Raw genomic sequence first — 27,515 nt, 5'->3', positions numbered from 1 at the left:
CGTTGCTTCGAGAGTTGCTGAGCCGCGGAGGAGGCGCTTACCTCCGAGTGGGGCCTGGCAGTGTCCGGCGGCCGTGCCGAGGGCCGGGCGGGCCGCAGGTCAGTCGGGGAGGCTGCCTATCCGGCCTCACCCGTGCGGAGGATCTGGGCCCCGGGTGGGCCGCGGGCCCGGGAGGCGGCGGGGAGCCCCGAGCAAGAGTCCGGGCCGCGCTAAATAACATGGGCGGCCCCGGCAGCGAGCTCGGGCTTGGGGACGATTCCGCGGTCGCCGGCGGCGGGGAGACCCCGGCGGGGCCTTCTGGTTTCTCGGCCCCTTTCATCCCACCTGGTGGGAGAAGAGCGTATTCCTTGAGCAGCGTTTCTCTGCGTGGGTCCGGGGCACACTGCCCACCCCTCCTCAGACCTGAGCCCGACTGGGTGCCGTGCCCGGGAATCTGCATTCAGCAGGCGTTCCTGATGGTTTTGATACAGGTGGTCACAGGGCCGCACTTGGGGACACCTCCCCGGAGGGCAGGGCACTGCTGACATAGTAGGGAGCCGAAGTGGGTGCAATTGCGGATGGGGCACCGTGACGAGCTGACACGGTGGTGGCCCTCCGCCTTCGGAGAGCCTGTGGCAGGCCTATCTCTAAGTCCTGGCATTCCGCGTGCCCGCTGAGCTCCCGGGGTGCTGAGTGCAGGGCCTGGCTCAGGAGCCTTCGGCCTGAAGCACTGCCGAAGGTGGCCTTGAGGGGTGCAGCCGGGAGAGCCTGGGAGCTGGTCCTGCTGCCCTGAATCAGAGCCGACTCCATCACCTAAGAGCAGGGCAGCCTTAGTGTGGGCCCTGAACACATCACTCTGTTTATTCCCCCAGTGTCCCCATCTGCCAATAGGTAAAGTTTATGTCGTTATAGGTAACATTTATCATTTATTAAGTACTGACTTTGAACAGTTTTAAGTCCCATCCAAAGGGGCTTTTGTAGGAATTAGACGATGTCAGTCCAGTGTCTCCTACCGTGGCTGGCACACAGTGAATGCTCAGTAAATGGGAATTATTGAATGACACAGGCCCTGACTTCCAGGGGCTTATAGCCTCCCAAAGTAGGGATTAAACAAGTGAGGTAAAATGTAGACGGGGCTACCAAGTGTATTTGGAGAACTGTGCAAAGATTCTAACTACGCAAGTACTGAGGTTTGCCTGGGGCTTTGAAGAATGCACAGGATTCCAGGGAGCTGGTAACGGGCAGCATGAGCCAGTTCTGTCCCATGCCTCAAAGGTGGTTCTCTCACTTGGATCATTGGGGGCTGCTCCCAGACCTGTAGGCAGTGTAGGAAGTCACATCCAAAAGTGGTTTTGAAGGCAGGCCCATAGGCCCATAATAGTTCTGTCTATTCTGACCGTGTTTGACACACGTGGTTTTCCTCAGACTAATGGTCTCCTTTCCCTCTTTCATTGGAGACTGGATAAATCGGAGCATCTATGAAAGAATCTTATCTGATCACAGTAAAAGTGAATTGCCATTGATGTAGGTGAGGCTCCTGGCAGCCATGTTACCCTTGCTGTGGAATGTACAGAGACAGGGGGTCTCAGTCAGGAGGGCCTTTTTTTTTTTCCCCGTTACAGTGTTGATTTAGCTTCCATAGAAATGCCACAGTCACCCATTCCCATTCCCATTCCTAGTTTCAGAATGAATTAAGAAATCAATTTCTTAAAACTTCCCTAAAGCTTCAATCACTTTAGAGTAAAGAAGTTAGATAATTTAGAGCAGGGGTAGTCAACTTTTTTATACCTACCACCAACTTTTGTATCTATGTTAGTAGTAAAATTTTATAACCGCCTACCGGTTCCACAGTAATGGTGACTTATAAAGTAGGGAAGTAACTTTACTTTATAAAATTTATAAAGCAGAGTTACAGCAAGTTAAAGCATATAATAATAATTACTTACCAAGTACTTTATGTTGGATTTTCGCTGTTTGGCAGAATAAATCTTTATAAAACAACCTACTATAGTTAAATCTTTTTATTTATACTTTGGTTGCTCTGCTACTGCCCACCATGAAAGCTGGAACGCCCACTAGTGGGCGGTAGGGACCAGGTTGACTACCACTGCTTTAGAGATATTACTTGTTATTCTGGACCAGTCTAACTACTAGCATACATGGAATTCTGATCTCAGTTGATAATTTGTGTCTCCCTTAGTTACCTAACTTAAGAATTATAATTACCATTGTTAATAATTTCTGTTGTTTTGTTTTCTTAAATCTCCAGAGCCAACAACAAGTCCCACTATATACCCTATGGTAAAATTTATATCTTTATAGGTAACATCATTTATTAAGTTATGACTTTGAACCAGAGACTGACTGTTTTATATGCTTTAAGATGTGTTAGTTATTCCTCTGGTAGTCCTTGGAGGTAGGCACTATCTCTGCCTCCATTTTGTAGGTGAGACACAGGCAGAGGAAGATAGGTATTTGTCTTGGGTCCCAGAGCTAGTGAGTGACAGGGCTAAGCAACCTCGTCCCATGCGCTACACACGGATGTCCTCTGCAGTCTAGACAACTCCTTCAGACTTATTGTAGTTTAAAAAGATATACGAATAGCAAAGATATAAACACACTTCACCTTTGCTTTACAGGCAGTGCATTTTGTTTAATTAAACAGTAATCGCAACAGCTATAATTTAGTTGGTAATAGTTTATTATTTGCAAATCCTTTGAGCCAAAGTTTTCCAGATTCTCAGTATATCTCAAACTATGTTCATATTGTAGAAAATCTTTCAATTCAGTCTTGTCAATGCCGAGTTTATTTTAAATCACTTTGAAATGTATTTATCATTGGAAGTGTCAGTGGTGATTGTCCTTTGTTTTTACAGAGGGGGACTGGGACCGCCATTGTTTTGCAGTTTCTGAAAGGGTTTGAAGGCAAAAATTCAGGTATCATTGGAAACAATGGAAGACAAGGCAGAAGAAGAGATGTTAGATATTCTCCGATTGAACGTGGGTGGCTGTATTTACACAGCCAGGCGTGAGTCCTTGTGCCGATTTAAGGACTCCATGCTGGCATCTATGTTCAGTGGTCGTTTTCCTCTAAAAACAGATGAATCAGGTAAATAATTAGTCTGTAAGCATGATTATTAATATTCATTAAACTAGGAATCTAGTTCAAATTTCCTTTGATTTTCCTAATTACAACGGAATATATTAGATTAGTTTACTAATTAGTGAGATCATTAGGACTGTATGGAGACCAATTAGATAGATGAAGAAATTAAACACCAGTTTCTAGACTCTGTGATGCTCTTGCTGAAATTTGACAAAAAAAGTGAGAGTGTGTGAAGGCCAATAATTATAGGGATTAATTGTATTTTGAAAGTTGTTACATTCATGCAACTCCATGGGTAAAGGTATAGAGGCTGATTAATATATTAGCTTCTCTCTGTGTTTTTCAAGTTAAAAAAATATATCTCTGGAGAAAACACTGTTGCCGTCACTGCTGACGGGGCAGTGGCTGTTAGTGTAGTTTTATACTTGTCACCTAGTGTAGCTGGAAATGAGGTTCTTTGCAAATCTTAGAGGTGCCAGGGCTCCTGGAACCTCCTCTTGCTTCTGTGTTAGAAGAAAGAGAGGGGTCTTGAGCATGAGGGGCTGTTAGGAAACCCTGGGTTTTGAGAGATTGCTTTGCCAGCTGAACAGCAGTTGAAAGCGTGGGAAATGCACCAATGGCTGTTGCCCATGGCTTGACGTCCATCTGAACAGAAAGGTTGCTGGTGGAAGATGGTAAGCAGAGATTGAGTTTTCTGTCCCCAAGGGAGGAATGGAATTGCTGAGTAACATCACACAGAAGTATTTTTCTTTAATTCTGCTAAATTGCCTAAGAAAACTCTTTTATCATAAAGCCAGCATATCATTTGCTTTTTGAAGTCAGATTTGCACAATACAAAGGGACTAATCTAATAAATCCAAACACATGGCATGCCTGAAGCCAGGAGCCCTGGGTTTATATGCCAGTGCTGCAAATCAACACGAACGTTGGACATGGTACAAGCACCCTGTAGGCCCTCATTAGGAGAAAGACTCCAGAGGCCTTTCCTGGCCAAGCTGGGCTGAAGTGAGGGGTCAGCTTCTCTTTCTTCCAGAAGTCTGAAGTCTCCCTGGCTTTTGCAGTGGCCAAAGTGGGAATATGGCCATTGCCTCCAAAATTCCAGATGGAGCTCAGAATAATTTTCCTATATGGTCGGTGAGAATGCAGAGGATCACTAAGTTTGACTAAACCTATTTGAACACTAGATGTGAACTTTTTTGTGAGAAACTAGTCTACCTCAGTATGATTTTAATTTGACATGTTAAAATTTTGTCAGTGGTCATGTGTATCTGTGCAGTTATTTTTGAACTGAATCTTTTCTAGGGGCTTGTGTTATCGACCGTGATGGACATCTATTTAAATACCTTTTGGATTATCTTCACGGAGAAGTTCACATTCCTGCAGAGGAGCAAACCCGTGTTGCTTTACAGGAAGAGGCTGATTACTTTGGCATCCCTTATCCGTACAGCCTGTCTGACCACTTGGCCAATGAAATGGAGACATATTCTTTAAGGTCAAATATAGAACTTAAAAAGGTCTTGACATTTTCTTAAGTTTTAAAAAATATATATGTGTACATATATATATATTGTGCAGTAAGCAATGTATATTATTTTGTATAGCTTATGTTGTCACATAAACCAAACATGAGACAGTTTAACTTTTTTATAATTTTTGAAGATACACTTCTTAATGACTAGTAGTCATTTTTTAAGGCCAAAGTTCTGTTTTAGGAAAAGTGCATTATATCGCCACTCAAAGGTTTATAGAATTTTTATTCTTCACTGATGATGGCTATTTTATAGAACTGTTTTTCTCTTGAAGTTGTTTTTAAATTAAGAGCAATACTATATAGTATGTCAGGGTGTAGTGGTATTATTTTATTTACTGAAATGGTTTTTTTTTAAAAGAATGGTCATAATTGTATGAAATCTCTTACCTGACTTAGTGAGTGTAGAATTTGTTACTAAGTTAAAATATCAGTTTGATTAATTCACTTTGAGATTAGTATATCTTTTTAAAGATGCTTCTATTTTAAATCACATTTTGAAGATCTTTACTACTTATTTATATGTTTTTGCCTTATTGATAAATATTACATTTGCTGTTAATTAGCACCTTTGCACAGCTCAGAGAGATATTTTTCTTAAGTAACTGTTAATAGTGAACACTGATCTGAACTGATGTGAATTCTTTGACTTGGGTATCCGTGTTCAGGGGAGCAGTATGACGCTGTGGTTATTAGGAGTACAGCGTAAAGACAAAGTTGATTTGGTTCCAGGTCCTCTTCAGGAATCTGCATGATTGTATGGTTCTGCTACAGGAAGCATATATGAATTGAGTTATCAGAAAGTCTTTTGGTGCTTTTTGCCACATCTGCAGAATGGGGCTAAAAAAGCTTGACTGGGAGGTTGTAGTGGGTTCACATTCATCTTCTGAAATCTCAAGTCTGTAGTCTTTTATTCCTGGTTTGTATGCAAAAAGGACATAGCATGCATACATTCATTCTGCCCACCAACACACCTTTATTTCAAATGTTTTTGGCAAATGGAGCACTGTTCTAGGGATTGTGTGGGACACAGAGAAATATAACATATAGTTCTTACCCTTGAACAGTTGATAATATAGTTGGAAATTCTGTTCAATGTGCAAGTAAAGTCACATCTAACTCCCAATATAGGAGTTAGATGGCAATGTTAAATGAAAATGCAAGACATGTCAGGGTTCTATTTTTATTCACTGCGCCAGTAAATAATTATATTAAACACCTCCTTTGTGTCAGGCGCTATTCCAGGCATTATTTCAGGCACTTGGGATATAAGACAACAGTGCCTGCCCTCAAGGTGCTCACAGCAGTAATGATGCCATTTCTCCCAGGTCATACCCCTGCCACCCCACTGAGGGAAGCCCTCCTGCTCTATGTCCCGTAGCCCGTTGTAGGCTCACCTACTAGCGCTTACTGCGTTGTGTGCCGCTGGCTTATTTAATGTTTGTATTCTGCATTAGCTGTAAACTCTGGGAGGGTCAGGATCTTGTCTCTTGTTCCCTGTTATATCTCCAGGACTGGTAGTGCCCAGCACATAGCAGGTACTTAATATGCAAGTGAATGAGTGGTAAGTGCCAAATAAGTTCAGACAGTATGTATTGAGTTCATATATTCATATCTTTCAGTGTAAAAGAACAAGCTCAAATCTGCTTAATCCATGATTGGATTTGGATATAAAAATAAGCATCAACCATAGAGCCAGTCAGTAGAAAGTGAAAGGAAGATTGAGTCAAATGGGAAATCTGTGGGAAAATAAAGGGAAAAGTACAAAGGTCTAATTCTTAGTAATTATGTGAAGATTTTAAAATTGAAAGTGATGTTAGTAGTAAGGCTAAAGAAAGAGGAAATAAAATGTAATTTCTATTCAAAAAAGGATTCTCTAAACTGAAAAGGTATTGAGTTTTTGGTTGGTGCTTTTTTGTGATTTTATTTTTAAAGCCATAAAATCTTTTTATTTCCCATATGACCAATTGAAATTATAGCTTTATATGAAAGTAACAGCAAATTAATTTTTTATTAAAAATTACTTTCCAGAATTAAATTCAAATTGATATATGTATATATTTTGCTCCAGGCTTTAACAGACTTCTGTGACTCATATGGTTTAGTTTGCAATAAACCAACCGTTTGGGTTCTCCACTATCTTAACACATCTGGTACAAGCTGTGAGAGTAGAATTATTGGTGTTTATTCCACAAAAACTGACGGAACAGATGCTATTGATAAACAGCTGGGAGGAAGAATTCACAGTAAAAGCATTTTTAAAAGGTATGTCTATATTTTAAAATGAAAAAGAAACAAAATTAAGTCTTGGTCTTTTCTAAGAGGGATTACTAAAAGGAATATGTGGTTGACCAGGAAAGACCATCTACACCTCTCAACAGGCAGAGTGAGCCTTTGGAGCTGTTAAGATAGTCCTGCTTCCTGAGGAATTATAATCAAAACCATTTCTCATGTGTATCATCTATGGGTTACCTGTATGGTCCTGTACTGTGATTCTCAATTGGGGATGGATATCAGAATAACCTGCAAAGCTTTATTAAAAAAAGAAAAGAAAGAAGGAAAAGAAAAGCCACATGCTTGGGTGTCTCAAACATAATCTAGGGCAGGCATCCCCAAACTATGGCCTGCGGGCCGCATGCGGTCCCTTGAGGCCATTTATCCGGCCCACCTCCACACTTCCAGAGGGGGCACCTCTTTCACTGGTGGTCAGTGAGAGGAGCACTGTATGTGGCGGCCCTCCAACGGTCTAAGGGACAGTGAACTGGCCCCCTGTGTAAAAAGTTTGGGGACCCCTGATCTAGGGGCAACTGTCGAAGGAGTCAGTAGGCTCTCTTAATGACCCAGGACTGGCCTGGGTCTCGGTGTCCTTTTCTGAGAAATGATGAAAGACTTTCCTGGTCCCTCCCAGCTTTAAAATTCTATGACTTGAACATGTTAGCTTCTTAGGGTTATTCTCTTAATATTTTCCCTGTAATCTTATTTACACTGGTCACTTCACTTAGCCAGTTTTTTATTTTAATTTTGGGGCTATTGGATTGGGGCACATAATAGTGACTAATGCATGACCACATGAGTTTGTTTTGTAGATGATTAAATATGTCATCATTCATCATTTTCTGAATTTTTTGCAGGCAGAGATGTTTCTATATAGGATATATAACTGCCTGGCAAAGTGCTAGGGAAGTTTTAGTCAAAATGAGTCTTTTTCTCACTTTTACTGGAGTTAGGTGATTTTTTAGAAGAGTTATTTTAAAAATTTTGTTGTGAAATTGATAAATACTTTACTACTGTGAAAAGAGATCAACTGTGGGTTAGTATATTCATATAGTATATTATAAACATAGTATATAATACTATATACACAAGTATATGTGTGTATGTATACACACACACACACACACACACACACACACACACATATACTGAAAGGCCACAGAACAAACCTTTTCCTTAATGAACAAGGACTTACTGTCTATTAGCTATATACATACTCACATACACAAACATACATTCACATTTAAGTAGTATGTTTTCATTACCTTTTGCACTGTTTCTAGAGAGGCGGGAAATAATGTTCAGTACATATGGAGCTATTATTCAGTAGCAGAACTGAAGAAAATGATGGATGCCTTTGATGCCTGGGAAGGAAGAGGTACAGTACAGTTCTTTTATTTCATGGGAGAAGGTAGCATTATACCTAGGAAGACAAAGGAAGGTTAAATATGTGTTTATTATGTTGAGGAGGTAATTTTTTTGTGTGGGTCCAGGTACTTGTCATGTCATGGTAACATTGAGATAATTTACTTACAAGTCTTTAAACCCCATGAGTTGCTAAATATTATTAATAGTATCTAGATATTATTAATCCACTTGCTTAAGGATCACAGAAGATTAATTGTTCTATGCCTAAGTTGTTTTTTCCCCCTTAATTAATAAGCATTTATTGAGTGTTAAGTGCAAGCACTAAATCCTAAAATTGGGTCCAAAAAAAAAATAGCCCACTTCTCAGTCCTCAAATGATCTTAAAAGCTGATAGAAACAGTGATTATCAGTCATATAAAATTGAATAAAGGAGTGAAGAGGCTTTTCAACATCACATCAGCCGTCCCTCCTGTGTGTGGGGTGCTAGCACCAGCCCTGTTTTCTTTCCTCACCTTTGCCCCTCTCATTTTTCTTCCTTTTTTTTCTTTTCTTTTTATACCCTTCAAGCAGACCAGATGAAGTATAATGAAAAAATTGCTCTTCTCCTTAAGCTTATTATTTTAGATTTCATTGACTTTGAGATGCTTGGGTTTAAACTGAGGAACAAAGCTTACGGTGTTCTGTGTCTCCCTCCGTGCGTCTGGACGGGCGGGGCTGCGCAGGAGACTCGGGAGGGCCTGACTGGGCTTATTTCCTTACTGACTTAGGAAGCTGGAGCAAAGAACTAGAATCACTGACTTTTACAAAGCATGCACCTGCTTTTAACCTTTTAGAAAGCATGTGATGGAGCATCATTACTATTTAATCAAGTTCTAGAAGGCCTGTGGAAAGCCATAAGACAGGAAACAGAAGTAAGTTGAAAGAAGACAATTATTATTATTTTTGGAGAGTGTATCTTTTTATATAACTCAAAAGAATCAACTAAAGGTAAATTAAATGATGAGTTTAATAGACTACAATAACTGGATACAATATACTATATATACACAAAGAACAGCTTACTTATAATAAATTAATTAGAAATTTCAGAGAGAAATCCCATTCACTATAGCAATAAAGAAAACAAAAAAATAACTAGTACTGCCCTATCAAGAAATGCTTGAGTGTTTTATGAAGAAAATTAATAAAATGTATTTATTCATCCACCCATTAAAAAAAGACATAAAGCTTGACCAGGCGGTGGCACAATGGATAGAGCATCAACCTGGGATGCTGAGGACCCAGGTTTGAAACTCTGAGGTTGTTGGCCTGAGCGTGGGCTCATCTGGCTTGAGTGCAGGCTCACTAGCTTTAGTGCAGGGTCGCTGCCTTGAACATGGATCATAGACATGACCCCATGGCCACTAGCTTGAGCCCAAAGATCACCAGTTTGAAGCCCAAGGTCGCTGACTTGAGCCCATGGTTGCTAGCTTGAGCAAGGGGTCACTGGCTTGGCTGTAGGCCCCAGTTAAGGCATGTATGAAAAAGCAATCAATTAATAACTAAGGTGCCACAACTTCAAGTTGATGCTTCTCATCTCCCTCCTTTCCTGTCTATCCTTGTCTGTCTGTCTCTCTCACTTAAAAAAAAAAAGCATAAAATTATGGTGAGACATACGATGGTCCTGAGCAGGAAATCTGAATATTATAAAGATGTCAGTTCTTATTAGATTACATTGTAATTTTAACACAATTCCTATCAAAGTATCAATAGAACTCTGTGGGAATCTTGAAATGATTCTAAAATTCCTTTGAAAATAAAAACAGGTAAAATAGCCAAGAACATTTTGGGAAGTAGTAGTCATTAGAGGAATGAAGCTGACTCTGTTTGATAGTAAAACATGCTGTAGATAGTTATATTAAAAACAATGTGTTTCTGGTATAAGAGTAAACGCAGAGATCAAGAGTAAACCCTAATAAAATTATAAGAATAAAAATACTAAGTAATAAGAAGTCACTTAATTGATTGACTAAATGTCAATGAAAAAAGGATAGATTATTTAATAAGTAATCGGAAAATATTTTTGAGAGAAAAACAATTTTAACCTCACATCAGGCCTGACCTGTGGTGGCGCAGTGGATAAAGCGTCGACCTGGAAATGCTGAGGTCGCCGGTTCAAAACCCTGGGTTTGCCTGGTCAAGGCACATATGGGAGTTGATGCTTCTAGCTCCTCCCCCCTTCTTTCTCTCTGTCTCTGTCTCTCCTCTCTCTGTCTCTCTCTCCTCTCTAAAAATGAATAAATAAAAAAAAATTAAAAAAAAAACAAAAAAACCTCACATCATTTATCAAAATAATCCCAGGTAGATTTATGAATGAAAAATGAAACGATATATAATGAACTAAAAGGAAATTTAAGCAAATAATTGACTTCTTAGTAAGGAAAAGAATGATAAGCCTAACATAAATTATAAAGCTAGATTAATATATTTGACTACATAATGTTTAAAGTATTAACTTTAACAAAAAAAATATGAAAAGACTATTAAAAAACTAGGATAAATAATGTTATATTAACTGGTAAAAGAATATCCGTAATGCAGAGAGTTTATTTTAATTGATTAGAAAATCAACTCCATCCCTACTCTACAAATAAATGTGCAAGGTTCATGGGCATAAAATTCCCAGAAAGGGAAATAGACATATGGTGAAAGGTTCAAACTTATTATTTATCAATGAAATATATATTCAATAACAACTATATTTTATATACCAGATTAGTAAAGAACTTATATATTCTTGACAGGAGTAAAAATTAATTTTACTTAAAAAAAAATCAGTAGCATCAGAATTGTTCATACTCTTTGACCCAGCAATTCTACTTCTGGGAATCTACCTAAAGGACATAACCATATAAAATACAGAAAAGGCTTATGAACAGAGATGTTCAATTAAGCATTACTCATAGTAAATAAAGAAATAGGAAACGAATAGAAAATCTGTAATAGAAAGTTAAAAACATTTTGGCACATCCATGGGATAATATAGCTAGCTATTCAGATTATTTTGAATAACTTTTTACATAGATGAATGCCCACGATGAAATAAGAACTGATTAAAATCAGGAAAGAAAATTAAATGTCAAGTCTCTTAAATTATGTGCATATCATATAACTAGAAAGAAGACTGGAAGGAAATACATCAAAATAACAAATTTTTATTTTCTTATATATACTTTTCTATACTTTCAAACTTTTATGCAATGAATGTTAACTATTTAATAGGCAGGAAAAAAAGTGTTAAAAACAAACAGTGGAATATCCATACAATGGAATACTACTCAGCATAAAAAAATGATCATTGATACATATATCAACATGGATGACTCTTCAAATCATGCAAACGAAGCCAGACACAAAAGCTACATACTGTGTGATTCCTGATTTTATTTGTATGACTCTCCGGAAATGACACAACTAGGGAGTGGAGAGGAGGGACCTTTTTGGGGTGATAGAAATGTTCTGTTTTAATTGTGGCTACAGTTCCATGACTGCATACATTCCTAAAAGGTCATTGAACTGTGTACTTTAAAAGGGGTGAATTTTATTTTATATAAATTATATTTCAGTAAACCTGACTAAAATAAACGCTTAATGGATAAGATTTGGAAAGGTTTTTATAAGATGAATAGATTTGGGGACATTATAAAATGATAGCAGAAAGTTATTGTCTTAAAACAAGGTTCAGAAAATTCTTTGAGTATTGGACATATTTTATGTAACAACTTATATACTCAACTTGCTAAGTTGTGTAGTATTACCAGACCTTTAATAATAAAAGACACCAACTCCCTTCTTGGGATTTTAAGGTAATTTTTTTTAATGCTGAACAACTTTTATTCACCATTTTAAAGCCCTTCTTAATGAATCTATATGTCTTTATGGTTCTTTTTCAAAAAAACTGAGGAATTTATATAACAGAATTGAAATATACATTTCAGTGGCATATACCACATTGATAATATTGTGAAATCACCACCTCGATGCAGTTTTAAAACATTTGGGCAGGGGGTCAAACCATTTTATTGGGAGCCTTGGAAGGGTTGAAGGGCTGTGAGGACACTGAGATGGGATGTCCTCAGCCCAGCCAGGATCTTCCCAGCTCCACAGCTGCTGAAAGCTGGAACACCTTCATTGCCCCAAAAGGCAACCCAGGACCTAGTGAGCAGTAACTTCTCATTCGCCTCTGCTTTCAGCCCCTGGCAACCTCTAGTCTGCTGTCTGTCTCATTGGATTTGTCAGTTCTGGATATTGAGATCATATAATTTGTGTCTGTCTTATTTTACTTAGCATAATGTTTTCAAGGTTCATAAGAATATGTTTTTAACTTTCAATCAGAAATATATCAGGATTAAAAACTAATATGAATTTGGCTGGAATTTTGGCCTAAGACATTAACTCAGATTATTCTTGTTTGAAAAGGTGCTTCTAGGGTTTTGATATCTCCCATTTATATCGTAGTTGCCTCTTACAGAGTGGTTCACGAAATTTGCCTGATTAGAAGGTCACAAATCCAATGAGGTAGACAGGGTAAGTGTTAGGACACCCACTGTCCAGTCCTTACACTGCTGCCAACATTGACTTATAATATAATAAAGGCAACTCACATCTCCTGAGTGCCTAGTCTGTGCCAAGCCCTGTCCGAAGAGCTTTACATTTATTTACTCCTGTAATTACCACAGCAATCCTGTGAGGTATGTATTGTAGTTGTTAACATTTTGCAGATGAGAAGTTAAATAACTTTCCTAAGGTGACGTGGTTAGTGAGTGACAGGAGTGGGATGCAGACCCAGAGCCTGCCCTCTCTCACCAGCACACACTCAGCTGCCAGGGCCTGGAGAAGACCTGCTGCTTGCCAGTGACAGAGCGGGGCTGGTCACCGGCTCCCCGCGACCCCTGTCAGGAGCTGTGCCGCTGCTGCCCTGTCTCTTGGTGGGAACACTAACCCCTGCCTTTGTCAACTGGGAGGCATGAACCTCAAGCTTTCTTTCTGGCTTGTCTTATACAAAGCAGTGTTTCTGAACATTTTGCAGTGGACAAAGGCTCTCTTAATTAGGTCTTTTTATCTTTCAGGTGTTAGCTACTGGCGGGTGCCTCACGAGCTGATAGAATGTTGGACTCTGGAAGAGCGGCCTCTGCTTGGCAGCTTGCGTCACATGGCACCAATTCGAAAGAGGTTATCAGTGCTTTGTTATGGTGTTTGATTTTTGTTCTTTTTTTTTTTTTTTTTTTTTTTAAATCTGTGACCTCTATTTTTACCTCCTTTATTGGGGAAGTGAATAATAGTTCTTGACTTTACTAATCCTGTTAATCACCTAGATGAATATAAGTAAATATAAATCTTGATAAATGCAAAGTTAGCAAAACTATGTAGAAAGTGCAAATAATTCTCTAAAACTTTTAGTATGTACTTTTTGGAAGAGTGGTTTTAAAAATACTAGTGGACACAGTAGGAATGCTATGCTACTTAGTTTTCCCCACAAAAATGAAATCCAGGCTTTATTGGCAATAGTCAAAATATTTCTTGTGACTTATTTGGAATTATTTTCTCCTTGGTACTGCAAATAGTATTTTAATTTAATGGTATTTTCTTGTGTTCTATAAGATTATTAGCCCTACATTTATTCCACATCTGTGTCAAATCATCTTTTTTATTGTCTGGGAATTATTCATGGCTTTCAGGTGTTCTGATTTCTTGATCCTCCGCTCTAGAACTTGAGTCAAGGCCCCTATGGAATTTCAGAATGCTCTCTTACTTGTACCCCCCGGGTCTTTTTCAGGAATGCTGGGTTTATTCAGTTTTTAATAATTAATCATCTCTTGTTACAACAGATATTTTTTCTTAAAGGTCCTCATTTTGTTATCATGATTCTTTTTTCTTTTTTTTCCTATTTGGTTCTCTAAAAATGTCTTGGAAAGAAATGAGCCTAGGCAAGCAGCTTTGGCTTACAGGAGAGTTAGAGAAAAGGGGCCTTGGAGACAGGTTCAGGGGGTTAGCCCAGGACAAGGTGCAGCTGCCCACTGCTCCCCTGGTTGCAAGTATTATGGGGTCCCTTACAGTTTAGGAGAAAGAGAGGGGCAAGGAAAATATGCCTGGGGGGAGTAGAGGAGGAGGAGAAGGAGGAAGAAGGCACAGGTGTCCTCCCAGGAGGGAGAGCGCTTGTTTTCATTATATATTGAACCTATAGTTAGCAAATATCATTTTGGTCTATGCCATGGATCAGTGTGGCTCGTAATTCTGGGTCTTGAGGGAGAATGGTGCAGAATTAAGAAAACAGACTCATTGAGGCCCTGGCCGGTTGGCTCAGTGGTAGAGCGTCGGCCTGGCGTGCGGGGGACCCAGGTTCGATTCCCGGCCAGGGCACATAAGGAGAAGCGCCCATCTGCTTCTCCCCCCTCCCCCCCTCCTTCCTCTCTGTCTCTCTCTTCCCCTCCCGCAGCCAAGGCTCCATTGGAGCAAAGATGGCCCGGGCGCTGGGGATGGCTCCTTGGCCGCTGCCCCAGGCGCTAGAGTGGCTCTGGTTGTGGCAGAGCGACACCCTGGAGGGGCAGAGCATCACCCCCTGGTGGGCAGAGCGTCGCGCCCTGGTGGGCTTGCCGGGTGGATCCCGGTCGGTCAGGCGCATGTGGGAGTCTGTCTGACTGTCTCTCCCTGTTTCCAGCTTCAGAAAAATACAAAAAAACAAAAAAAACAAACAAAACCAGACTCATTGAGAAAAAAGGATGGGATCAGGAGGCCTCTTCAATGCTGATGGCAATATCCGAGTGCCCAGTAGCCCCAGTTTGCTTTATTATATAGCCATATGCAAATAAGGAAGTCCTGATACAAAGTCACACATCTGAGGCAAAAACAGAAACTCTCTTAAGGCATAAACAGGAATCCCCCCACCATGCATAAGTGAAATCAACCAACATCTGAACAAACAGTGAGAGGAAGGGCATGTAAATTGCTTCCAGCAACTTAGGCAAGCAAGTGAAGTGAGGCTATGGGATGAGTGCAAATACTCAGCTTCATAGCCAATATGGAGGTAGTGGGGGGAGAACTTAGCCTTTTGCTAAGCCTCGAATCTACAAAGGCTTTTTGCCAGTTGCAGTCTACTACATAGTCTCCTTTTCTTTTTTCTTTTTAATTTGTGTGCTGAGATTTGCACTCATTTGATTTCATAGTTTCCCAGATTCTAATTCGGAGGCAGATTGAAAAAATAAAGAATAAACACAAAATTAGTATAGCCAATGCTAAGAGATACCCAAACAAGTATTCTAATACATTACAGGGATTAAAGCCTTTTAGATTATCAAGCAAATTTTTAGCCAACACTACAGGATCTATAATAGAGTCTTTGCTGTTTTAAATGTCTTTAATATGTTAATGTAATTTCACCAAGTCCATGTTGGCACCATCACCATTCCAAATCCCTGCAGATGCAATCCAACTCCACTTCAGTCCCATTGAGAGCTGTCACAAGGAGCAGGAGTCCAGGAAATACATCCAGGAAAAGTCCGCGTGGCACTGGAACTGTCACATTTCTACACTTTGCAGCTAGCATCCAAGTCCCAATGACCGCTGCTTCTAGCTGGTAATGATTCAGGTTGACTGGAAAAGCCATCTGCAGGCATGTGTGGAGATGGAGCCCCTGTTCTCTTCAGCCTGGAGAGACCGGGGGCCCTTTCCTGGAGTTTTGCAGCCGTGGAGGTGGTGAGGAGAACCTTGGGATACACTGTGCTGGGTGGAAGAGGTAAATTTGTAACAGAAGTTGGCAAAAAGGAGAAAGAGAGTTCTAAATTAGGAGTAGGTCTCAGCCTAAAATATGAATGGGGCCTTGAAGCAAGAGGAATAAAGGAGACAAACAAAGCAGCAGAAAATAGGACTATCAACACCCACAACAGAGATCTTCGAGGGATGAATAAAAAACCTGAATATTGGCCTTGGCCGGTGGGCTCAGTGGTGGAGCGTCGGCCTGGCGTGCAGCGGTCCCGGGTTCGATTCCCGGCCAGGGCACACAGGAGAAGCGCCCATCTGCTTCTCCACCCCTCCCCCTCTCCTTCTTCTCTGTCTCTCTCTTCCCCTCCTGCAGCGAGGCTCCATTGGAGCAAAGATGGCCCGGGCGCTGGGGATGGCTCCTTGGCCTCTGCCCCAGGCGCTAGAGTGGCTCTAGTCACAGCAAAGCGACACCCCGGAGGGGCAGAGCATCGCCCCCTGGTGGGCAGAGTGTCGCCCCCTGGTGGGCGTGCCAGGTGGATCCTGGTTGGGCGCATGCGGGAGTCTGTCTGACTGTCTCTTCCCGTGTCCAGCTTCAGAAAAATACAAAAAAAAACAACCCCAAAACCCTGAATATTAGTAAGTGGCCCTTGTGTCCATAAGAAATGAGATCAGTTTACCTGCTACTTGGAAGAAATACCCTAGGCTCGTCCACAGTGACATGAGATGGGGCCAATGGCCTTAGGCACCTTTAGCCTTCAATGGCAAGTCCCAGCAGGCTGGGCAAGGTTAGGTCACAGGTGGCTGGAGCAGGGTTGGAAGATACTGAACCCTCCCTTAGAGGAGCGAGGGGGCAGCTTACCTTCCAGTGTCCCTTTTTCCCCACAGCAAGGGCATGTCCCTGGTGGGGACCGAGAAATCTAGCAGGCTTTAGCTCAATGGCCTTCCTTTCCACTCTTGAAGCAGGGCCCAGATGGAGTCTTATGAGTCCCCTTCGGGGCATTGGAGCCTTTAAGGGCATATGGCAAGAGCTGGTATTTTACCCGATCTCTTTTGGGCTTTCTGTCTCTTGGTCACTATAGACCTTAAAAGCCATGCTCAGAAGCTCTTGCTGAGGTGTTTGAGGGTCCTCATCTGTCTATATAAACTTTTCCGTATATCTGGAGCTATTTGGAAAAAGACAAAACAGCGTTATGAGCTGGATCAAATAAAAGAGGGTAGAAGTTTGCAGGAGAAAGAGGTTTGGCATCTCCTGTACATCAGCATTCAAAAGAAATTTTTTTAAGTTAAAAGCATGATAAGGAAAATTTGCAGGAGTTTCAGGATATGACTCCCCCATTTTATATTTTTTAAAATTGACCTTAAATATTTGCTGGGTACACTTTAATAATACCTTGACTTTAAAGATTGTAAGAAATACCCATAATTCGAAAGGTTTGACAAAATATAGTAATTACTTTTCCTACCTATGTAGGAGTATTGTCAGTTTTAACCAGTTTAAGAAGTCCAATAATAGAAAATGCGTACAGATAATGAGCTATAACATGCTTTACAGTTCTCCTGTTCTGGCAGAGGCTACTATAAATCCAGAATAAGTATCCACTATAATGTGGACAAAGGACTGTTTGCCAAATGAAGGTATATGAGTAACATCCATTTGCCAAAGTTGTCCTGGTAGGAGTCCTCAAGGGTTAACCCCAAATGAAGTGACAGATTGTAGTGTATGATACCTTAGGCAGGATTTAACAATCTGCCGTGCTTCCTGAGAAAGTTGAAACTGTTTACACAGGGCTGCAGTGTTCTGGTGGTGAATAGTATGAGACTGAATTGCTTGATCTGTCATAGTTGCTCCAATAATTTTCTTTTGGGTAGCTTGATCAACAAGGGCATTCCCTTGTGCTAAAGCTCCCGGGAGCATGGAATGAGCTTGAATATGTCCTATAAAACATGGAACTCTATGTTGACGTACAGGTCTTTGAAGAAGGAGAAATTGCTGAAATAGTACCTCATCAGCAGTTGTCCTTAAAACAGCAGTCTCTATAGTGGAAACAACCATAAGTAAATATTTGCTGTCTGTATACAGATTAAAGGAGGAACATGGCAAATTCTGAAAAGCCATGACAATGGCATGTAATTCTACTCTTTGAGCTGATTTTAAGGTGACTGTTTCAGTATAAACTTGTCCATCGATTATTAAGCCTGCTATTCCTAAGCTGGAACCATCAGTAAATACTGTAGGTGCTTCAGGAATGAGTTTATTAACAATTGTCTTAGGAAATACAAATAATAGTAATTAATGAAAGTCCTGTAAAATTTGCAAAAGCAATTTGCCTTTAGTGGAAGTTTCCCAGAGCCATTGTTGTTGATCCTTTGAAAAAGGAACAATAATAATTTGAGGCTCAAAACCTATAAACTGTAAGAGTCGCCTACACCCTTTGATAATCAAGGAGGCGACAAGATCAAAATACAGAGATGAAACTTTCTTAGGAGTAACAGCTAAATGAATCCATTCAATAGGACCTGAAGCTTGCCACAATAGTCCACTTGGAGTGTAACTCGAGGGACAAATTAGTAAGGCAATTGATTCTTCAGGATTTATGCGTTTTAGTTGTGCTTGTTGCAAGGCTTTTTTACAAGCTTTAAAACTTGCTGTCCTGCAGCTGTAAGTAGCCAAGGAGGAGCTGGTTCAGCCGAGCCTTTAAGAAGATCAAAAAGTGGCTTCAGTTTCCCAGTAGTTAATTTCAAGGAAGGTCTAAGCCAATATCTCCTAATAATTTCTGGAAATCATTTAAAGTTTGCAAATGATCTGTCCTGATTTCTAATTTTTGTGGACAAATTTGTTGTCCCTCAATAATTTGTCTAAATAAGAGAAAGGTAAAGATTGCTGTACCTTTTCAGGACCTATATAAAGTCCTGATTCTTTCAAAGAATATTCTAGTTGTTGCAAAATGGTCAACACAGTGTCTTTTATCTGGATGAGCAATAAGAATATCATCCATATAATGAATTATGTATGCCTTAGGGTGCTGCCTTCATACTGGAGAGATAGCTTGAGCAACATATTTTTGGCACAAGGTAGGACTGTTAGCCATACCTTAAGGCAAAACTCTCCTCTGGTATCGCTCCATTGGAGCCTGGAAATTAAGCGAAGGAACACTGTATGCAAAACACTTGCAATCATGAGGGCTTAAAGCTATAGTAAAAAAACAATCCTTCAAGTCAATAGTTACAAGGTGAAAATTCCATGGAATGGCAGTAGGAGAAGGGAGTCCTAGCTGGAGAGGACTAATAATTTCCATAGTCTTATTTATTGCTCTCAAATCTTGTAATAGCCTCCAGTTTCCTGATTTCTTTTTAATAACAAATATAGGCGTATTCCATGGGCTATCAGAAAGTTCAATGTGCCCAAGCTGTAACTGCTCTTGTACCAATCGAGCAGCTGCCTTAAGTTACTCCTAAGAAAGGGGCCGTTGGTCTACCCATACAGGATTATCTGATTTCCAATTAATTTGGTCTGCACAATGCATTATTGGGGCAGCAGGAGCTACCAAGGCCTCTATGCTAAATTTTGATATCTTAATCCATGCCTTCTGGTATTGGGTGCCATTTCTATGGGGGTGAGAATTCCCCGCTATTCTTTCCCTAGTCCCTTAGTGGGCAAAAATCCCTGATCAAGCGTTCGAGTACTGACTACACTATTAGGACTGACAAGCAATGCTCCCATATTTTTCAAAACATTTCTACCCCACAAATTAACTGGCAATCCAGGGAGCACATAAGGCTTAAAAAGTCCAGAATGACCTTTATCTTTTCATTGTAAAAAAACTAGAGCTTTGTTGGGGGGTTTACTCTGTCCTATACCTTGTAATTCTGTGGCTGCTGCATAAGTGGGCCAGGAAGGAGGCCAGTGTAGCTTAGCAATAACAGATACGTCAGCTCCGGTATCTAAAAGTCCTTTAAATTTACACCCTTGTATTGTTAGTTCCATTTCAGGGCGTTCCTGACCTATTTTTTGAATCCAATAGGCAAAATCAGAGGAGCCAAATCTTCTATTTCCTTGGGGCCCCTTTTGCAGGATGTTACCTGAGAAGCAGAATTAGCATCCTTATACTATTCTTCTAACTGCCTGAAGTAGCTTGAGACAAATTCTTGAGCTGACTTATCAGGGCCCTGCTTAATTTTGCTCAATTCCTTTGTTGTACCTACCTGAGTATAGCCTTACACATAAACAAGACAATTTACACAGAAAAACACAAGTATAACATATAACTTTGATTAATCCAAATACTTGAATTGCTATTTGGCTCCTAATTCTGAACACACCTCACAATGCACTAACCAAATTAGTAAGTCTTAAGGATCTACATTCTATTCTTTTAAATTTAAATGAGCACTCCTTACAAGTTCTAAAATCATTTTATTTTTTCAATATTAGATTTGGCATTTCCAATATTTGCATGCAAGAACTTAATTCAGGCCTTAAAAACAGACACATTTTAGACAACATTAAATAAAAACTAAACAGAAACAAGAATTAGACGAATCAGAGAAACCCAGGATTTCAGAGCACTATCAGATTAGAAAGATGCCTGCCTGATTTTAGTCAGGGCATTTTCTGACAGAGGGACTGAAGGATGGAACTAAACAAAATTTCCCCAATAAAATTTTCTTGGCAGCTGCTGGGATATTTTTTATAGTCAGATCCAACACAGATCCCCTGCCTCAATTTCCAGGCAAAGAATAAGAAAGAAGCAAAATGATAGTTAAGAAGATTGTAGTTAAAACATTAAAGAAAATCAGACCATAACAGGAAAAACTGTAACTTTCCTAATACCTGAGTCTCCTATCCATTCTCAAATTCTATAGTTGCTATGACCGGCAGTTCAGGTTGACTATGCTGAGATTTCTCCCCTACTTCAACTTCAGCTGAGTGGCAGACTAAGCAGCCAGAGAGAACCAGAGGCAGCCACACTGTCCTACGTTCCTCAGCCCCCAAGCCACAAAGTATAGCACCAACTGCCAGAGAGACTGCCACTTCCATTTCTCCTGCCAGTCTCCTCACACCACTGCCTTCTCAGAACTTTACCTACTTGCTCCCCTGTAGCAGAAATAACCATTCCCTCCTCCGGGAACCAGGGGCACACATCCTGAACATATCGCAAAAAGCATTCTAGCTGCATAACTATTCTCATAAAAAGTTTTGACCCTGATTGTCCCATAATTTTTTACTCTGAATTATACTCTCCCCAAAAACTTTCTTTACTCACTGTGCACACTTGGAGAGTTCCATCACCTGCCTTTTGTTTAGTTTTCTCGTACTCAAGTTCCTGTTCAGGCACCACTTGCTGCGGACCAGCGCCGCTCGTAATTCTGGGTCTTGAGGGAGAACGGTGCAGAATTAAGAAAACAGACTCATTGAGAAAAGAGGTGGGGATCCGGAGGCCTTTTCAATGCTGATGGCAATATCCCAGCACCCCACAGCCCCCAGTTTGTTTTATTATATAGCCCCCAGTTTGCTTTATTATATAGCCATATGCAAAACAAGGAAATCCTTGATACAAAGTTACACATCTGAGGCAAAAACAGGGACTCACCCAAGGCATAAACAAGAATCCCCCACCATGCATAAGTGAAATCAACCAACATCTGAACAAACAAAGGGTGAGAGGAAGGTCATGTAAATCGCTTCCAGCAACTTAGGCAAGCAAGTGAAGTGGGTGCAAATACTCAGCTCATAGCCAATATGGAGGTGGTGGGGGGGAGAACTTAGCCTTTTGCTAAGCCTCGAATCTACAAAGGCTTTTTGCCATTTGCAGTCTACTACAGGTCTAGAGCAGTGGTTTTCGGCTAGGGGTGATTTTGTCCGCCAGGGGAATTTGGCAATGTTTAGAGATATTTTTGGTTGTTACACTCTGGAGTGAGGAGTGCTACTGGCATCTACTGGACTAGAGATGCCTTTAAATGTCCTAGAATGCACAAGGCAGCCCCCACAGCAAAGGATTATTTGACCCAAAATGGCAACAGTGCCAAGATGGAGAGACCTCAGTCTGGGGTCTAGGGAAGATGTGGACAGAAGACAAAGCAGCAAGAGGGTGTTATGGGGACTTCCTTCTCTGTTCATTGTCTTTTCTCTGGGATTTTATTAGGCATCATTTTTGATGCATTGTCAGGATAATGATAACTTGTGAGACCTGACCTGTGGTGGCACAGTGGATAGAGCATCGACCTGGATGCTGAGGTCCCTGGTTCCAATTCCTTGGCCAGCCCAGTCAAGGTACATGTGAGAAGCAGCTACTATAAGTTGATACTTCCCACATATCTCCCTGCCTTTCTCTTTTTATCCTCTCTTGAAAATCAATAAATAAAATCTTAAAAAAAACCCCACCCAAAACCTAAAAAGCACTTACAAGATCCCAAGAACTGTCTGAATCACCAGAGAAAATTTAGTTATGTTCAGCAGAGTTTTAGGGTTGACTATATTGTACAGTAGTCCTCGTATTCACAGGGGGTGACTTTCACGTCACCTAGTTGGTGCCTGAAACTGCAGATAGTACCAAACCCTATACATGTGGTTTCATCACTATTGAAGACTCGTTCGGGATGGTATCTTTTCTCCTTCATCAACTTCTTTAACTCTGATGGAAATGTGCAAAAGCTTCTTTATCAGAAGACTCAGCTTCTTCAGTAATTTTTATGTTTTCCCTGCAAACCTGTTCCTGAATCTGTGTAACCATCCCTTATTTGCAGTAAGTGGCTAGTCACTCGTTGGGAACCCCTTGCTGAAGTCTTTATGTAGGCTCAGTGCTTCTTGCCACAATGTGTTGCCATCGCTCGGAACACGTTCTCTGGTCACGTCTTCCACCCATCCTAACTAAGTACTTAGCATGCACTGTGACCCTAACTTTGCAGTTTGAGGTGTGACACCAAAACTAGCACACTTTTTTTTTTTCCTTCACAATTTCATGAGTAGAGTTGTTTTCACTGTAGATCTTAGGAACCTCAGGGTATGATTTTTTTCTTGCCTTATTAAGTCATGACTTTCACTTTCTCACTTAATGGAAGTATTTTACAGCTTCTCTTCGGCATATCCGAGTTTCCAGCATCACTACTCTTGTGTTTTGGGGCTGTTATTAAGTAAAATAGTGTTATTTGCACACAGCAGTGCGATACAGTAGCAGTCGGTCTGATAACAGATGGTTCCTTAGTGGGTAGCTACACAGTGAGGAGGTGCTGGACAAAGGAGAATTCCCGACCGGGTCGATGGGGGTGGGATGGTGCTGGGTTTCATCACATTCAGAATGGCATGCAATTTAAAACTTCTAAGTCATTTATTTCTGGAATTTTCTATTTCATATTTTTGACCATGTATGACTGTGGGTAGCTGACACCGTGGAAGTGAAAGCAAGGAAAAGGAGGGATTGCTGCGTTTGCATTCTTCACTATATAGAGCAGTTTTTAAATGACCATGCTATTAATGATCCCATTTCTAAGAATCAGAGTTCACTACATTCTATTTGCCTCTGAAAGCACCCCAGTTTGGGGTGAGGGCAGAAGGCTTGGAGGACTGCTGTACCACTTTGTGTTCAAGAGCGGGTCTTCATAGGGTGAAACCAGGGGCAGCAGGGGAAGAGACAGGCAGGTTTCTCACAGTGGTTGTTTGACAGACTCAGGGTCACTTAAAGTTTCTCCTTTGGGCTTTTTATAATGGAAGGAAAACTCAGTTGGAATATTTGAAGGTTTGTTCACTACTTCTCAAATTCAAAAAGTGCCTAACGTGACCATGGGTTTGACTCTTCTAGCAGTTCCCAAAATGTGTCTCCTGGAATGCTAATTTTACTGGGTACTAAAGACTTCATTACAGAATGACTGGGCAGCCTGTCCTGTGGTGGCGCAGTGGATAAAGCGTCGACCTGGAAATGCTGAGGTCGCCAGTTTAAAACCCTGGGCTTGCCTGGTCAAGGCACATATGGGAGTTGATGCTTCCTGCTCCTCCCCCCCTTCTCTCTCTGTCTCCTCTCTCTCTCTCCCTCTCTCTCTCCTTTCTAAAATGAATAAATAAATTTAAAAAAAGAAAAAGAAAAAAAAACAGAATGACTGGGCAGTACGGATGAACCAAAGTGGAGCAGGCATCCTCACTGTAGGCCTTCCCAGAACCTGTAATGTGTTCACAGAGATTTTAGAACTCCAAGAGGAGAATAAAATGTGCAGCAGCATTACTCAAATTTATTTGACTGTGAAACCTCCTTTTCCCCAGTAAATCTCTTAAAACTACTGTTCTGGGCCAAACAACCTGGGATATTTCTGGTTATCTTCTGGCTCACATCTGGATTCTTGGGAACGGAGGGATATGCTGTATAATTCTCTCACATCTCATTCCCAAATTTTAGCTTGTTGATATATTATATCTGATTTTAAAAGTCTGTATTCAAGTTGGTACAATCTTCTATAAACTTGCTAATTTACTTACTGTGTTTATGGCAGATGAGAAATGAGGTATTTTGATACTTGTAAACCCTTGACTCAAATTCTTGACAACCCTTTTGCTCGCCTTAAAGGTGAACTCTGGAGATGGCTCCACTGTTACCGACCGTGACGTGCTAACGCGTGCTTCTTGTTTCCAGGAGGCTGGTCCCCTTCAGTGAAGAGGACGAAGCTGTGGACTGTAGGACCGGCCCTAAGCCTGTCAGATATTTGGGTCCCTCCACTAGCACCCAAATTAAGGTCAAGAACTCTGCTTCAGTCAGGGTGTCCCCCACCAGTGCCCTCGCCTGGTCCCGGAACATGGCAAACCAGCCTTCCGGAGCAGCGACAGCCCAGCCCTCTGCACTGGTGAGAGCCCCGCCCCTGGTGGGCTCTGGCGGACCTGGGCATTCCCTGGCTTCCCACGGGGCCAGGAGTGCTGAAAATGGGGCCACTCACACACTTCCAGCCAAGGCTCTGCTCCCCGACAAGAAGGCCACCCCGCACCGAGTGATAAAACTGAAGCGGACTCCACTGTGTGCCGCCGGGTCTGCCCTACCTGCCTGCACAGCAGCGAGGCCCGCGAGGGCCCTGGCGCCGCCACCAGCCGGAGCACCCATCTTGGATGTGCGGACAGAAAACGGGCAGGGCATGACCGAGTGATGGAAACAGCGGACTCCAGGTGCCCTGTCTGCCCCCACAGCTTCCAGCCCGGTGGACACGCATCAGTGACACCATTTGTTGATGCAGTAGAGGGGAAAATTTAATGTTTCTATTCAGGACAATTATGGGAAAAATAAATTGTGTGATGTAAGAATGGAAGAGGAGAGATTTTAGGTGGTTGGGGCTGTAGTTACTGTTAATTTTTCCAACTTTTAAATGATTATTAGTTTACAGACAATTTGAATTCAGGTTTTTAATTCTTTTCAATGGTTAATTGGTATTAAGGCAACATCATCACTGGAGAAATTGACTTTGTTTTTTGTTTGTTTGAATTTTGAAGGGTTTTATTAAAGGAGGAGATTTATTAATATGCCGGGCGCATATGACTGACACGGGGCATATCTAACCCAAATCGTGCGTACCAAATACATCTCAGAGGCTGGGACTTCATACAGGTTGGGGGGACATGACACAATTATATATTAACAAGATTATAACATTTGTCTAGGGGATTTAAAAAGCGTTGGAACTTTTAAGGTAACACATGGTGATGTCATTTTACATATTATAATACATTCATAAACCTTTTAGTGTCCATCTCTCCTGTTTGCCTAGAGGTACAGTTACTCTCAGGATTCCAGGAAGGGAGGGAGAGCCAAAGTCAGTGTAGGTGGGATGTAAATTTTGTCTCATTGAAAGGAAGTTCTTCAGATAACCTTAATCCTTTCAGAGAACTAAAGTTAAATAACCCAGTTGTCCTTGTAAGTCAGGAGACTTTCATATCCTTCCCCCTCCATTTTCCAAAGAACGGACAGGACAGAAAGCCTGACTTTTCCTTTTAAAATGGCATTGCCAATACTAAGTTTCACAGTTCTCTGGCACCTAACCACACTCCCCACTGGTTTATATCCTGAGTCAAATCCTTGACTCATTTTAACGAGGTGCATGAGGCAATCCTTAATTTTTATAAATGTTCTTAATTATTCAGAAATAAATGGCTTTTATAACAATTTACTTTCTTCCTTTCTCTTTCAAAAAGTATTGCTATACCCTATACCTTTTCTTACTATAACTATACAATTCCTTTTAGTCAGAAATCTTAAAGAATTTAACCTTTAGTGACAACCAAGCTGGCTTTTCTTTTACCCTAGTTTCCCCTTTTCCTCAAAGTCTAATTAAAAGAGGCCCTTGGTGAGTTTCTTCATGCATTAACCGTTCGTAGACCAACCAGCTTCCGGTTTGTGGTGGGAGCACGTGGCTGAAATAATTATAGACTTTAGGCTATAATTAGACTTTTGTAATGTTACTCATTGCAGCCCAGGGATAGGAGTGAGTCTGGGCTTAGCTCTCCCTGCCTGGTGAAATGAGGGGGTGCTACCAGTGCCTCCTGGGGCTACGACACTATTTCACAGACCACAGCCGAGGGACGCAGCAAAGTGCAGATCAGGGGAACTCACTGCACGTTACTCTCTGTCTCAAAAGGCAACAGGAAAAGAAATGATGGGAGGGCAAAAACAAAAAAATGTGAGATCACACTTTGGCTTTTACTTAATTTAACTATTTCTTTCCTAGATTGGCTTTTCTTACTTTTTTCCCATTGGCAGATTTAAGTATACATCACAGGAAGATTTCTTGGGATATGAACTATATATTTAACATCTCTTTGGAATAAATTGTTAAACTATTTTATTTTAATGTGGGTAGTATAGTTTTGAAAGTACTTTGAAAAAGAGAAGTTAAAAGTTTAACTTTATATGTAAAGTTAAGTTTTATTTTCCAGAAATGACCATTGAAGAGTCATTCTGACTATACAGTATGATTTTTTATGCATAAACTATCCACATAACTTGAATTTAATATTTTCCAACAGGCTATTTTGATTACTCCTCTATTTTTCACAACTATTCAGTTGTGTGTGTTTACTCATACATGTTGCGTTTTATAATTGGGTCATATATTGCTGCCTTCAGTGAGGAGTAGATCTTGTGTGTTTAAGTTCATACAGCAGGGTACTTTTTACTCCGTGTTTATCATTGTACTTGCATTGTTTTGAAAGAGTAAAGTAACTATATTCAAAACATTACTTTTTACAAAATAAAGTAAAACTTTTCCATAAAGTGACGTTTCCTATTACTGTACTTATTCTTAAGCCTTGGAGCTCTTTAGTAGTTTGAAAGCTTGCCAGTTTATGTAGATTATCTATTTCTGCTTACAAAATTGCTTTATTGTGTAATATATAAAATAATTAAACCAATTTTGGAAACCTATCCAAATACCAGCAACCTTTTAAAATAGATGGTTTATTTGGCTAGAAAAAGTGATTATTTAACTGAAGATTCATGAATGACATTCCCTTGTAGAATATATAAAATAGTTACTTTGGAAAAATACTACTATAGTGAA

At 40.7% G+C, this 27,515-nt stretch overlaps 1 protein-coding gene across 2 annotated transcripts; it reads left to right on the top strand.

Moving 5' to 3' along the window:
• KCTD18 (potassium channel tetramerization domain containing 18) lies at positions 1-26,578 on the top strand. Of its 2 annotated transcripts, XM_066345862.1 has the most exons (7): positions 1-98; positions 2,856-3,088; positions 4,388-4,599; positions 6,685-6,878; positions 8,171-8,265; positions 13,364-13,466; positions 24,611-26,578. In XM_066345862.1, exons 2-7 carry the CDS (start codon positions 2,932-2,934, stop codon positions 25,110-25,112), a joined length of 1,263 nt encoding a protein of 420 aa, XP_066201959.1. In that variant the 5' UTR covers positions 1-98; positions 2,856-2,931; the 3' UTR covers positions 25,113-26,578. The 2 variants fall into 2 exon arrangements, with proteins under 2 accessions (XP_066201959.1, XP_066201960.1); XM_066345863.1 differs by lacking the exons at positions 1-98; positions 2,856-3,088 and having other exon boundaries at positions 4,440-4,577.
• The last annotated feature ends 937 nt before the right edge of the window (positions 26,579-27,515 follow it).

Source organism: Saccopteryx leptura, chromosome 7, assembly GCF_036850995.1.
Source record: "Saccopteryx leptura isolate mSacLep1 chromosome 7, mSacLep1_pri_phased_curated, whole genome shotgun sequence".
Lineage (NCBI taxonomy): Eukaryota > Metazoa > Chordata > Mammalia > Chiroptera > Emballonuridae > Saccopteryx > Saccopteryx leptura.
This window is presented reverse-complemented; position numbering and strand designations above follow the sequence as displayed.